The sequence below is a fragment of the Brienomyrus brachyistius genome, chromosome 19 (assembly GCF_023856365.1).
Source record: "Brienomyrus brachyistius isolate T26 chromosome 19, BBRACH_0.4, whole genome shotgun sequence".
Taxonomy (NCBI): domain Eukaryota; kingdom Metazoa; phylum Chordata; class Actinopteri; order Osteoglossiformes; family Mormyridae; genus Brienomyrus; species Brienomyrus brachyistius.
In genome coordinates, this window is record NC_064551.1 from 21,193,442 (window position 1) to 21,208,318 (window position 14,877).

The 14,877-nt window shown below is 49.8% G+C and overlaps 1 protein-coding gene across 7 annotated transcripts in view; it reads left to right on the plus strand.

The window, feature by feature from the left end:
- LOC125714795 (nesprin-1-like) overlaps positions 1–14,877 on the plus strand; it is a 133,906-nt gene that overhangs the window by 75,401 nt on the left and 43,628 nt on the right. For 6 of the 7 annotated variants that reach the window (XM_048985768.1, XM_048985767.1, XM_048985770.1 and 3 more), the window contains 14 exons: positions 310–454; positions 671–889; positions 2,322–2,602; positions 2,807–2,972; positions 3,418–3,573; positions 3,851–4,003; positions 4,757–4,939; positions 5,236–5,373; positions 5,559–5,744; positions 8,087–8,209; positions 9,722–9,904; positions 10,083–10,226; positions 13,061–13,246; positions 14,100–14,240. In XM_048985768.1, coding sequence (XP_048841725.1) covers positions 310–454; positions 671–889; positions 2,322–2,602; positions 2,807–2,972; positions 3,418–3,573; positions 3,851–4,003; positions 4,757–4,939; positions 5,236–5,373; positions 5,559–5,744; positions 8,087–8,209; positions 9,722–9,904; positions 10,083–10,226; positions 13,061–13,246; positions 14,100–14,240 — 2,404 coding nt within the window. The remainder of the gene's footprint in view (positions 1–309; positions 455–670; positions 890–2,321; positions 2,603–2,806; positions 2,973–3,417; positions 3,574–3,850; positions 4,004–4,756; positions 4,940–5,235; positions 5,374–5,558; positions 5,745–8,086; positions 8,210–9,721; positions 9,905–10,082; positions 10,227–13,060; positions 13,247–14,099; positions 14,241–14,877) is intronic. The other variant, XM_048985772.1, reaches the window with a different exon arrangement.

Consider the following 14,877-nt stretch of genomic DNA (forward strand, 5'->3'; position numbering starts at 1 on the left):
TTAAGGATGCCATCAGGACAAGAAACTTGCAGATCAGTGGTTGTCTACGAAAACGTAAAGTGACGTGGATTGAAATTGCACTCCGGCATATTGAAAAGCCATTTTATACAGAGAAGATTTTCTAATGGAGACGTGCTGAGCTGTAGGTGCCAGACCAGAGTAGTAGGACCAGAGAAAGCACAGATGCAGTCTTGGGGGGAATGATGAATTTAACTAGAGATCATCGGGGTTTCATGGAGCCAGAATGTCAGGTTGTTGGTGGGGTCCCCTTAGAAGAGCGACTGCCTCTGACTCCTGTGTTGTCCTCAGCTGTATAGCTCAGTGGAGGGCCTACCAGGACGCCAGGCAGGAGGTGGTCGGCCAGATGAACGAGGCAGAGCTGAAGCTAGCGGAGTTCTCCACAGCCAAAGCTGGCACCTGGCAGGAGGCGGAAGACAAGCTGCAGGAGCACAAGGTGGGACAATCACTGAGACAGGAAGCATTGGAGATCTATGATTTTCACGTGTCATGTTCCAGGAAGGAAATGCGTTGTCAAATGAAAGGCATATAACCAGAATTTATTATTATTATTTTTTTTAAAGTCCATATTATTATAAATGGATAAGAAACCATGTCTGCTCAGGACTTTACAGGACTGAGAGAATATCTGAGCTCGTCACCTCTCCTGCAGGCATTGGTGCTGGTGGTGAGCAGCTTCCAGGACGGGCTGGTCGGTCTGGAGGAGCGTGCAGCCCAGCTGGCACGTGTTGCCAGCGATGCCAGCAGGGCCGCCGTTGGCCGGTCGGTGGTGGCGGCGAGGCAACGCTGGACGCGGCTGCGTACCGTCGCACGAGGCCAGGAGAAGATCCTGGAGGCCACGGCACACGAGTGGAGGAACTTCCAGGAGAAGGTGTTCATTTGGGGGCAGCTTGGCCTTGTGCCTTCATGTTGGTTTGGTCATATACCATATACCAGGGGTGGCCAATCTCACCCAGAAAGGGCCGCTGTGTGTGCAATGTTTTAGCTGCGACTCCCTAATTCGATTACTAATTAGAGGACTGATTGGCTGAAGAGTCCTCACACCTGGTTGTGAACAGGTGACCTAAAGGTTATCCCAAAAACCCGCATACACACCGGCCCTTTGCGGATCAGATTGGCCCCCCAGACATAGACAAAACTGCTTTATCATGTTTGCTAAGAGAGGCATGATGGCTTGGTGTGTAACACTGTTGCCTTTCATTTCCTGAATTCAAAGTTCAAATCCAGCCCACCATGTATGTGTTCTTTGTGATGAAGCGATGTCCCTTTGCGAATCTTTAAGGTTAACAATAGAATCCTTATACACAAAATCTGTTACTCTCATATCTACAGTGCATCACAGATCGCATTTTTTCTTCTTAGCTGCAATAAGCTTTCTACGAAAATGTGGTTCCTTGCCAGGGTGTCTTCTTAATGTTAGCTTAGCCTAGCTTTCAGGAACCCGAAAGCAACACCAAACATCATCAGGAATCGCATGATGTAATGGAAGCTCGGGTTGGGAAAAACATTGCACAACTCCAGAGTTCCCACAGGCTTTCTGAGACATTCAGAGGAAATGAGATCATGGCGTGACGCCCAAGCAGTCATGTAACTTAGTGGCAGCCTCTCAGATCCAGTATCTGTACTTACAATGTCATTTAGCATTGACTTCAGTGGAACATTTTTTTAAATAAAACCGACTTTGTTTGCCAGGTACATTGTCTGCATGCCGTGTTGGTCATGCTCAGTGTGAAATATGACTCAGTACAATAACAGACAGGGAAATCTTACTTAATATCAGTGTGGAGCTTTAGGGATTTGTCCTTCGGGCACAGAGATGCTTAACATCTGCAGTGCGCCAAGACACCCTGCTTCCTAACTGTGCTGGTATATCTGCAGGTTGTGGTAGTTTTTAGATGACTCTTATGCCCCTCGGGGGGGGGGGGGGAGTTTGTTTATGTATGTATTATATTGTGGGGACTAAGTACCCTCAATGTGATAAAAACCTGTTATTTTGATGTTGTAGGTGGCATTTTTTTCAGTCTCAGTTCCCACAAGGAGAAATTCAATTGTATAAAAGTCTGTGACTACAATCAAACAGCTGAAAATGCCAGAAAGATTCGTATTTTATTTGGTTACTTATGGTTAAGGTTAGGGCTGGGTAGGGGTTAAGGGGTTAAGGTTATTATTGCTGGGATTAGGGTTTTCCCCATAGAAATGAATGGATGGTCCCCACAAAGATATGAGTAGAGGACTGTGTGTGTGTGTGTGTGTGTATGTACATGTGCTGTGTACATGTCTAAGTCTGTGTGTCCTTGGCCCAGATGGAGAAAGTGCTGGTGGTGGCAGAGGACCTTCAGAGCCGCGTGCCCGACGGCTCCGTGGAGAAGGCCTCCAAGGCCGGCCTGCAGACGCTGCTGGAGTACCATGACTCCTTCACACAGGAGGTGGAGCGGGAGCACTCCGCCCTCGCCCTGCTGTGCCAGTATGCTCTCAACCTGCCCAGGGCCACACCCCCGACCACGCCCGTGTCCACGCCTTTGTCCGGCGAGGACGAGCTGCCCAGCTTGCAGGAGATCCGAGCCATGCAGGAGCGATATGACAGGTGGAGAATGACATGTGACCGTGGTCCATTTAGAAGGCTGAGCATTACCTCGGTGACGCCACATGCCACACCGATCACCACCGTGCTAAATGCTGATAGTAATGCTTTGGAATGTTGAAACTGGAGCATCGCAGGGTGTTGAGTTCAAATCCCGACCCTTGGATCACTGTGCTAAACATTGATAATGGCCTGTCCTGTCTCCAGCCTCCTGCAGCAGGTGCGCAGGACCAGGGCCCAGGTGCAGCAGGAGCTTCAGGAACGTGAGGAGGTGGAGCGCGAGCTGGGCCTGGTGAAGTCCTGGATCCAGGACACGCAGGGCCTGCTGCCTGGTCTGGCGACCGACGAGGGCTCCATGCTACAGGAGCTGGAGGTGCTGCTCCCGGCCAGCAACCGTACATCTGCACTGGCTTTGCTTCTCTGTGTCAGAAGAGGCTCCGGAGCTGATGCACAGTCATTAAAATGCTCAGGATGAGGAATCAGAGTGTGATTAATAGTTAATGATGTAACTGGATTGTCCATCGTTTGGGAGTGGGTGTGTTCTCTGTGAGACACTGGAATCCCATCCAGAATATTCCCTGCCATGTGCCCTGTGCTTTCTAAGATGCCCATGTACTGGATAAGTTGTTAATTTAGACCAGACCGTGATGGGTTGTTGCCTCATCCTGGGTTATTCCCTGTGATTGATTGTTGGATCCAAACAGTCCATCAAAACTGTGATGCTTTCATTTTCAGAAGGCAGATCAGATAGAGGCAGTATAGGTGATGTTCTCCTTATGACCTGAGTAAAGTGTTAAACGGCCATCTTGCTCTTGTAGGTGCTGCATGGAAAGTTGATCTCCCACCGCCAGAACGTGGAGAGGATCACAGAGCAGCAACAGAGCAAGTACCTGGACTTGTACACCATCCTCCCCTCTGAGATCTCGATGCAGCTGGCCGAGGTGACGCTGACCTTGGGCTCCTTGGAGGAGCAGGTACCACAGCTTCTCCTCTACTGGCTGGGAAAATGACTGCTTTGACCCAATCATGTGATTCAGCACGTCAACATGAAAAGAAATTAGAAGGGTGAAATCTTCATGAAAAAAAATAGTTAGAAATTAGATTTTGAAGCCCCTGATGGGTGTGGTTGTAGTTTTATTCGGTCTCTGGGTCAACCCAGTTGGAATTTAACACTGATAAATGAAAGGCGAATAGAGTCCATCACTTACTAAAAATACACTTTGGGTTTTCTGCTGGGTTATTTGTTTATAGCTGCAGACGAGGGAGCGAGAGATACAGCAAACCAAAGACATCAGGGAGGACTTCAGCTGCAGGATCCATGACATCTCGGAGAAGATGAGGATCATCTCGGTCAAGCTGAAGGAGAAGGCCCCAGATATCTCTCAAGCTAGAGAAGAAACCAAGGTGAGCAGGCGGTGTGTGAGACATAATGGGTCGAGTTCAAAGAAGATTGCTGGTTTCTTTCAAAATCCCTCACTTCGGAACTGGTTTATTGTCCCGGTGCACCACTTGACTGTTTGACTTGGGTTTTACCAACATTAGTTGCATCACTATTTCACATTATTCCCACTCTTACTGGTAGGAATATTGAGCTAGCAGGGCAATAAGTACAACTGGGAAGTGTTCAATGAACTCGATTTATGGTTAAAAGATGTAGGCTGAAGTCTCAGGCAGCATCTTGGGTTTGTTCAGTATATCATGTTAAAATGTTGGGTTTATTCAGTAGATCCTGTTAAGGTATTAAGTTTGTTCAGTAGATCCTTTAAAGATATTAGGTTTGTTCAATATATCATATAAAAATGTTGGGCTTGTTCAGGAGATCACATAAATGTATTGAGTTTGTTCATTTGATCCTGTAAAGATATCAGGTTTGTTCAGTATATCATGTAAAAATGTTGGGTTTGTTCAGGAGAACTTGAGTTTGTTCAGTGGATCCTGTAAAGATATTAAATTTGTTCATTAGGTCCTGCAATTATGTTGTGCTTGTTCAGTAGATTTTGTAAAGATACTGGATTTGTTCAGGAGATCTTATAAAGAATTTGAGTTCGTTCAGCGGCTGTGTAATTGCGGCGATACCTGGGTTGAGCTGTGTAGGTGAACCTGCATGAAAAATTCCACATAGCAGCCAAGGCAGAGTCTGTTCGATGTTCTTCTCAGGCCTTAAAGGAGGAGCTAGAGAGCTGCGGGCGGAGCCTATCCGAGCTGGATGCCGCCGTCCAAGAGTTCGGTGAGCAGAACCCGACGTTATCGAAGCAGCTGAAGGACGCCATCACCAAGCTGAAGGAGATTCACCACCACACTGGGCGCCTGGCTGACTACAGAACTGCACGGTTGAAGAAGGTGAGCTGGCCTGGACGCCTCGGTGCCGCAGAGAGAGATGGCCTGCTGGAGAATGGTCAACTAGTGTCGAGGTCCTTAAGAAACTGAGTCCAACTTGCTGAAGTTGCAAAAAAAGAAATGATTGGCTGGTTAAGTATGACATACTGTAAAGAAAAGACTCTTACTTGTTTATTTGGGCGAATTGATTTAATGACTGTGCCTTCACTCAACTGTTTGGAAGCTCATTTATATGCATGAGGAAATGTTTCTTTCGGCCTGATATAAAGAAATATCTGGTATGACACATCTGCCCTCAGGCTGGCTCCCACGTACACGACTTCAGCGAGATGCTGGAGTTTGTCATGGCCTGGACAGAGAGAGCCGAGGCCGTGGTGAAGGATAGCCTGATCTGGAGCTCCTCCTCTCAGCTGCAGGACCAGATAAACACATACCAGGTAGGTCCTGCAGGGAGCACATATCCATAATAGTAATGGCCAACCGTTAACTAACTCTCAACAGACTTGCTTAGCACTTTCTTAGAATCTAGTTTCTTGCCGATCCAATTTCTTGCTGCATGCGGGATACATTGAAGTCTGACGAGCCGTGATTGACCACGGTCTCCCTCTGATCGGGCCGCCAGCTGGTGCTGCAGGAGTCCCGGGAGCTCCACACCAACCTCGACACCATGGCCGAGCGGGCGGCCCTGCTGTCGGAGGTGCTGCAGACAGAGGCCATGAACCAGCAGGTGTCCGAGCTGGGCCGTCACACGGAGGAGCTGCAGCAGAACATCAGGACACGGCTTCAAAGCCTGCAGGATGCAGCCAAGGTAGCACTGGCTCCTTAGAGTCAGCCCACATGATCTCTGAGATCTCAGGGGAATTATCCCTACAGTTAATCTGCTCTCTCCAGTTTATGTATTACTTCCCATTATGAGCAACATCCTGGTCCCAGGCACTCAACATCGTGTACCTTAGAGCCAACGTCCTGGTCCCAGGCACTCAACATCGTGTACCTTAGAGCCAACGTCCTGGTCCCAGGCACTCAACATCGTGTACCTTAGAGCCAACATCCTGGTCCCAGGCACTCAACATCGTGTACCTTAGAGCCAACATCCTGGTCCCAGGCACTCAACATCGTGTACCTTAGAGCCAACGTTGTGGTCCCAGGCACTCAACATCGTGTACCTTAGAGCCAACATCCTGGTCCCAGGCACTCAACATCGTGTACCTTATCGCCAACATCCTGGTCCCAGGCACTCAACATCGTGTACCTTAGAGCCAACGTCCTGGTCCCAGGCACTCAACATCGTGTACCTTAGAGCCAACATCCTGGTCCCAGGCACTCAACATCGTGTACCTTAGAGCCAACGTCCTGGTCCCAGGCACTCAACATCGTGTACCTTAGAGCCAACGTCCTGGTCCCAGGCACTCAACATCGTGTACCTTAGAGCCAACGTCCTGGTCCCAGGCACTCAACATCGTGTACCTTAGAGCCAACATCCTGGTCCCAGGCACTCAACATCGTGTACCTTAGAGCCAACGTCCTGGTCCCAGGCACTCAACATCGTGTACCTTAGAGCCAACGTCCTGGTCCCAGGCACTCAACATCGTGTACCTTAGAGCCAACATCCTGGTCCCAGGCACTCAACATCGTGTACCTTAGAGCCAACATCCTGGTCCCAGGCACTCAACATCGTGTACCTTAGAGCCAACGTCCTGGTCCCAGGCACTCAACATCGTGTACCTTAGAGCCAACGTCCTGGTCCCAGGCACTCAACATCGTGTACCTTAGAGCCAACGTCCTGGTCCCAGGCACTCAACATCGTGTACCTTAGAGCCAACATCCTGGTCCCAGGCACTCAACATCGTGTACCTTAGAGCCAACGTCCTGCACCTTACATTCTGCATTCTGGTCCCTACTGTCAGCATTTTGTCAGCATTTCTTGCCCAGGCGTCTCAAACTCCAGTCCTGGGGGGCCAGAGCCCTGCACATTTTTTGGTTTCCCCTCATTTAACACACCTGATTCAACTCCTTGTGCTATTTACCACACAGCTCTTGAGCTGAATCATTTGTGGCGGAACAGGGAAAGGACTAAGCTACACAGGGCTCCGGCCCTCCAGGACTGCAGTTTGAGATCCGTGTTCTAGACTCTATAGTCAATATCCTGGACCCTGTAGCCAACATCCTTCACCCTACAATCAGTATCCTGAATTGTATAGTCAACATACTGGCCCTTACTGTAATAATTCTGGACTCTATAATCAACATCATATACTCTGTAGTCAACATCTTGTACATTACAGTCAGTATCCTGAACTCTACATTCTCATGCTGGTCGTACTGTCAGCTTCCTGTCAACTTTACAGTCAATATCTTATACCCTGCAGTCAACATTCTGCACATTGCAACAAACATCTTGTACCCTAACCAACATTCTGGACCCTCACTTTGAACATCCTGCACTTTACATCCAATATCTTGGACCATGCAGTCAGCATTCTGTTCCCAGCTGTCTGTACACTCATTATGCTGTGACATTCCTCAAGAATCTGTTTTAGGCGTCGTCTGAGTCATGTGACCAGGAATTAACACATACAGCTGGTGCCAAAAGTAGAGGGCAGTCAGGGTGAATTAAAGAGGTGTCTTGGTTTTTATTCATAATCTCGTAATAAGATCTAGCAGAAATGTGTGATCTGAGTGGCAGCATGGTGCTAATTCTGTCTATCGGTTTGAGGCTAAGAACCACCCAGCTAAGCTCATTGAGATCGATCTAACAGAGATATTCATTTATGCTCTATATTCCTTTTAAATAATGTTGCATTGTCGAAGTTTTCTTACTCAGCATGGTGAATCATTGGTAATTTTGTTAGTTCTAAAGCCCTTGCCCAACCTTTCCCAGTTAGCATTGTGTCATAGCCAGTTATGTCAGTTTTAAAGCATTCATCCCACCTTTCCCTCTCAGCATTATGGGTAATTTTTAGTTTTTGTAGCCATTTCTCTTCATATACCAGTAAAAACCGGCATCCCTGCAGGCTTGTCTCAAGTGGAAGTGTAATAAACCGTCAGTAAAAGGACACATTAAAAGCCCGAGGCCGATTGGGTGAGCCTGACTATTACAACTGGGAGCTTCATTCAGTGCTGTGTCATGTGACGCTTCCGGCTCCCCAGGATATGGAAAGATTGGAGCTGGAGGTGAGGGACCTGCAAGCGGCCCTGGAATTGGCCCAGGGGACCCTGACGTCCCCGGAGCTGGCCCGGCTCAGCCTGAAGGAGCAGTTGGCCCAGAGACAGGTACTGATCAGGGATTCCTGCTTAAAAAAGGGAATGTCTAGTCACATTTGGGGGTATGTTCTTATTTTGGTAATTATGATGAGATTGTCTCTCACAATCAGAATAACAGAGATATAAGTTCTTGTATTCTGTGGATGTTGTGGGCTATGTCATCATCTCAAGAATTTAAGTATTAGTTATTAATACCTTTCAATCTGAGAAGCCATTTAATCGATCAGACTTAAGAGATTGTGTTACCTTTGTCTGTATCACCTAGGCCCAGTTTGGAAACACTAACTGTGCTTATGCCAAGTTAATGAAGTTCCGATTATTTACTTTAATTGATCTGGCGTGCTGTTATGATGGAGTGTGGTGACATTGACATTGATATGATGCTGCTTTGAGGGGCTGTGGTGATACTGTGAGGGGGTGTGGTGTTACTGTGAGGGGGTGTGGTGTTACTGTGAGGGGGTGTGGTGTTACTGTGAGGGGGTGTGGTGTTAAAGTGATGGGGTGTGGTGTTACTGTGAGGGGGTGTGGTGTTACTGTGAGGGGGTGTGGTGTTACTGTGAGGGGGTGTTTTGTTACCATGAGGGGGTGTGGTGTTACCATGAGGGGGTGTGGTGTTACCGTAAGGGGGTGTGGTGTTACTGTGAGGGGGTGTGGTGTTAAAGTGATGGGGTGTGGTGTTACTGTGAGGGGGTGTGGCGTTACTGTGAAGGGGTGTTTTGTTACCATGAGGGGGTGTGGTGTTACCATGAGGGGGTGTGGTGTTACCGTAAGGGGGTGTGGTGTTACTGTGAGGGGGTGTGGTGTTAAAGTGATGGGGTGTGGTGTTACCGTGAGGGGGTGTGGTGTTACCGTAAGCGGGTGTGGTGTTACCGTGAGGGGGTGTGGTGTTACTGTGAGGGGGTGTGGTGTTACTGTGAGGGGGTGTGGTGTTACTGTGATGGGGTGTGGTCTTACTGTGAGGGGGTGTGGTGTTACTGTGAGGGGGTGTGGTGTTACCGTGAGGGGGTGTGGTGTTACCGTGAGGGGGTGTGGTGTTACTGTGAGGGGGTGTGGTGTTACCGTGAGGGGGTGTGGTGTTACTGTGAGGGGGTGTGGTGTTACTGTGAGGGGGTGTGGTGTTACTGTGAGGGGGTGTGATGTTACTGTGAGGGGGTGTGGTGTTACTGTGAGGGGGTGTGGTGTTACTGTGAGGGGGTGTGGTGTTACCGTGAGGGGGTGTGGTGTTACTGTGATGGGGTGTGGTCTTACTGTGAGGGGGTGTGGTGTTACTGTGAGGGGGTGTGGTGTTACTGTGAGGGGGTGTGGTGTTACTGTGAGGGAATGTGGTGTTACTGTGAGGGGGTGTGGTGTTACTGTGAGGGGGTGTGGTGTTACTGTGATGGGGTGTGGTCTTACTGTGAGGGGGTGTGGTGTTACTGTGAGGGGGTGTGGTGATACTGTGAGGGGGTGTGGTGTTACTGTGAGAGGGTGTGGTGTTACTGTGAGGAGGCTTGGCCATAAGAAGTCTTCCTGCCCTCACAGCGCCTGCTCACAGACATGGAGGGCCTGAAGCAGCAGGTGCAGGCGGTGCAGGCGTGCCAGAGCGGTCTGCGTGTGCCCGAAGAGGCCGTCACCAGCCTGCCAATCTGTCGCACTGCCCTGGCTCTGGCACAGGAGGCCAGCCAGCTGCAGCACACTGCCATCCAGCAGTGCAACATTCTGCAGGTAGGGGGCACCACTCGTCACCACAGAGTTACACTCACACATAAGTCCACAAGTAGATGACACACAAAGTCTCCCTCTCTCTTTCTCGCTCTCTGTCTTACTCTCTCGCTCTCTTACTCTCACCCACGCCACACTTCCTGTGCTGCCATTCCCCTTCCGTCTTGCTGCCGTTTCCCAGGAGGCCGTGGTGCAGTACGAGCAGTACGAACAGGAAGTGCGTCACCTCCAGAGGCTGATCGAGGAAGCGCACCGTGTCATTCAGGACCGACCCGTCTCCACCAGTAACATCCAGGAGCTGCAGGCCCAGATCCTCCACCACGAGGTACCGTCCCACAAAGCGAACTTGCGTCTGTGTCCTCCTTTGTGAGCCCCGCCCCTGAGTTGGGGGGGGGGGGCTCGTGTTTTCTTATGAACGTTTTTCAGATGAGGATCTGCTCTCCAAAAAAGTAAAAAAGTATCTTAGGCAAAGATAATGTCTGCCCTCCCTGGGACTGATAGCAGAACCCTTTTTTTTTTAGTTTTGCAGCTACCTAAAAGCTTTCACTTTTTCACTAGCAACTTTTGTAATTTTTCATGCATCTTTGCAGCAAGGTGGAGTTCAGTCTGCCTTGCAGTAGAATCTTTGTGGCAATTTTGAAAATTTCTTTCATTCGCTAAGTTTTCCACAGACTGAAAGTCTGGTGCCAGTGGCTGTATCTCTGTGTCTTACGCGTCATGCTGAAGATGGAAGCTAAATAAACCAGGGTCTCGTTGGTCGCCGTCGAAGCAGCACTGTGTCTGCTGACTGACTGATTTACAGCTGCGAAAGCGGCAGTTCTGCCTTAAGCAATGTGGACGTGCTCGTTGCCGCATCAGTCCCTCAGATCCTCTGCTCAGGAATGCTTGGGGGACACCTGAATCTCTCTCAGATACCTGCACCACTGATGTCAACATGTCCCGGTTGCACTGGTAAAACGGGCCTTGCGGGGGAATGTTCAGGGTGTGGGCCGTCAGGGAACGTCAGCAGGGAGCTTCAAACGCAGAACAATCTGATCACCTGAGTAGGCCTGTAGATCGCCCAGATATACCTACCATTCACCACTAGGTGGCACACACCCTCTTCCAGAAGGAGAAGAAGTGCCAACTGGATGACAGATGGTGAAAGACCAATTTGTAGTCCAAGTATTTTTCACTGCTTACGGTTTACTGATGCGTGTTAGTAGCCGTTACTAACTGGAAAATTACTGCAGAGGTCACTGTAAAATATAAAAATATTTCAAATTTAAAATAGCTTCATAATCATTTGTATATTTAAGATATGCACATATTAATATGAATACAGTCTGTCTAAGCTGACAAATTCCTATCGCCTAGTAACGTTGAATTTGACGTAGCGTTGTAGCGCAGCGCATTGCTCACGTGTTTGTGGTGATGCTGGTTTAAAGAAACCTACTGCACTGCCAGATGTATAAAAGGATAGTGCGTACAGTTATCTACAGCACATAATGCTTGATAATAACAACAACAACAAATTAATTTTTGTATAGTGCATTATCACAACATTACATCGTCTCAAAGCGCTTTACAGCATCCGCACCCAAAGCTCCCAGTGAGTAAGCTAAAGGCGACAGTGACATGGAAAAACTCCCAAGAAGGAAGAAACCTTGGGAGGGACCAGACTCAAAGGGGGAGCCCATCCTCCAGGGGCCGGCAGGGAGAGTCAAATAGAAGAGATGGTTAAGTGCCAGAGATGGTTAAATGCCAAGTCACACTGTCCCCATCAGATTTGAGAAATAACTGGAGATCAGCTATAATAATAAAATGTATTACTAGTTTATATATTTACTGTACTGCATTTCTCTCATTCACTAGGCTATAGCACGTAGTCTAGGTGTATAGTAGGCTAGACCATCTAGTTTTGTGTAAGTATACTCTACGATGTTTACACAATGATGACATCACCTAATAACACATTACTCAGAACATATTCCTGCCATTAAGCGATGCATGGCTTTTATATTAAACTGTAAAATGCTAATTTTGCTAATTCGATGTGGAATGCTCTATTGTAATTAATTTTTTCACTCGATATCCAGAAAACTGTCTTCAGAGTCTGTGTAAGCACAGTGGTTCCGTGTTGTTCCGCACCTCTGCTGTAGAGATCGCGCCACACGTGAGTCCACACTGAAGCTGTTATCCGTCAGATTTTCCTTCAGTCGTGCACGGTGAACCGGAGCCAGCTGAGAGCTATCTGACACTCCGCATTCCTCACATCTGTCAACGGGGATATGTTCAAAGAATTACTTTAAGTGCTGGTTCTATTTAAACCACAATTGTTCTGGCGATTATATGAATCACACAAGTATCTTTTGCAGACTGTTAACTTTGACAGTATTTATTGTTCTATTAGGTAATGTGATCTATGGTTGGTACATTTCAGCAGGTCTGGTGTTTTGTATTATGTAGATTATACAGTCATGGGTGAGGTATGTAGCTTATCCGCTTTTTTTAACAATACGTGTTTTCTGTATCCTATCCAGTTTGTTTTCAAAAAGTAACCTACACGTGGTATGTAACGAGGCTGCTGATTGGCTGTTGCCGAGAAACGCGCATGCCACTGAAAGTCTGTGGAGAGCCGCGCTCGGCTTTCTCAGTTTCTAGTTGTCACGTGACCCACTTGTGGGGAGGCTCAGCCATCTGGAGGGGCAATGGGGCGGGCCTGGCTCCACTCGAAGCGTGGCTGTAATATGAGCTCTCACGCCCCCCCCCCGCCCTTCGCAAGGCCCTCTGTGCTCCATTGTTAAGAGTCTTCTCGGCATCTGGGGAGGGGGAGGAAATGGGGAGCAGGAGAAGGTATTTTCTGCGTTGGGCTAGGCAGCCGCGCTGAGATCACACAGCCCTCTCCGGCGGAGCCAAACACGCAGCGGGCGGCGCGGGACTGCAGACGCTGCCGGGAATGGCCCGTGTCCCAGCTGTCACCGCCAGCTGATTGGCTGCTGCCTCTGAGGCGGAGACGTGAGCTCTGGCTTCCTCGTGTGCCGGATAGACGGCGCGGAGACGGCGGCGACCCGCTCTGCCCTGAGGCCCGCCCAGACCCGCCCACCCCCACCATCCGGCCCCGGCTTTGTTGGGCTCAGGCTGAACCTCATCCGCCCGGCCTCTCTGTGCCTGTGACAGGAGCTGGCCCAGAAGATCCGGGGCTACCAGGAGCAGATCGCCACCCTCAACTCCAAGTGCAACATGCTAACGGTGAAGGCCAAGCACGCCACCATGCTGCTGACCGTGGCTGAGGTGGAGGGGCTGTCTGAGGGACTGGACGAGCTGGACGCCGAGGCCCTGCCCACACCCCCCCCTGTGGTGATGGTAAGAGTCCCTCCGCCCTCTCTCTCTCTCTCTCTCTCTCTCTCGCTCTTCCTCACCCTTTATGCGGTGATGTGCACCTCTGCCAGGACTCTATCCCTCCCCGAGCTCTCGTATCCCGCTCCGAGTTCCCCTGTCCTTTTACAGCAGGATGGACCACCTGCCACGCACCAGGATTCTCATTGCCACGGTGTTGCATCATGTGGCAGCAGCGGCGTGGATACGCACGGGGGCTGCGAGCATGCGCTGGTTTCCCGGCAACCAAAGAGCCGACCATGATGCTGCCGTTATTCGGCACCTCGCTTGCTTTTTCTGTGTCTTAATTTTATACACACGGCAAGAGCTTTTTCTCGACGGTGTGATCAAGTACGAGCAGCAGGAAGCCGGCTCACACCGAGAGACACGACGGCCACAATTGTGATCTCGGCAATGGATACTGGCCGGGGCTTCGGTGCTGTTTCGGAGTGCCGCTCTCCTCTCTCCTCACCGCTCGCACGGGGACACTAATCACTGTGGCGAGGAGTAAGATCCACGGCCCCCCGCGTGCTGCTCCCACCACAGTGACCGCCAACCATACGCTGTTCGCTGTCGCGTTCCTGCTGTTCTGCTCTCGCAAACCCTGCTCTGATTTTTCACCTGTTTATTTTTAAATGATATTTTTGATGTCTTTCTGTTGCTTCTGTTATATGGTAACGCTTAACTGTGGTGTCCCTGCTTGATTCCCACCCTGAACCCACCTCTGTTCCCCAACCTCCCATCCCCCCCGACTGCCCCCTGCCACTAACGCTTCTCTCTCTGTGCCTTGCTGGGTCGCCCGTCTGCCCTCCCCGCTAATGCGCCCCATCCCCGTGGTCAGATGACCGCAGGCCGCTGTCACACGCTCCTTTCCCCCGTCACCGAGGAGTCCGGGGAGGAAGGCACCAACAGCGAGATCTCCTCCCCGCCTGCCTGCCGTTCTCCCTCGCCAGTGGGTAGCGCTGACACTTCCCCAAACCAGGTACCGCCCTCAGGGCCCCCGGCCTACTCGACTGGCAGGCTCCAGCCCCGGCCTAGTCCAGTGGGCACGGGAATCAGCCGTATAAGTTTTCTCTGCGACTCCCAACCCTGATCATCTGGATGGCCAGCATGTGCTGATTTATGTCATGTCTTGATTACTCTCGTTTGGCTAATCGAGATATCCTGGCAGTTAAGCTACGGGCCAGGGTGTGTTTGTACTAATGAAAATGTCAAACATGTTTGGGAAAGGGCATGGTGGTTCAGGAAATAGCACTCTTGCCTCAGCCTTAGTGATTGGCCGCCGTGTGGCACGCTGTGTGTGTGGCATCTGCATGCTTTCCCAGTGTCATGTGGGTTTTCATCAGGAACTGCTGGTTCCTCCCATACTCCAAAGTCATGCTGTTAGGCTAACTGGTGTGTAGTTTGCCTGTAATGGGCACGTGTGTGGTCCAGTGCTCTGCGATGGGCTGGCAGAGGCACACATTTAGGCATTTCTGAATTGCCTGTTCAGGAGAAATTGAAATCTGTGTATGTAAATATGGGTAAACAAAACAGTCATTTATTCAATACATGCCAGTTTATTTTTTAGCCTGAAGCAGTAACTGTTTTACTGCTATAAAGTTTTGGGTGCAAATAAA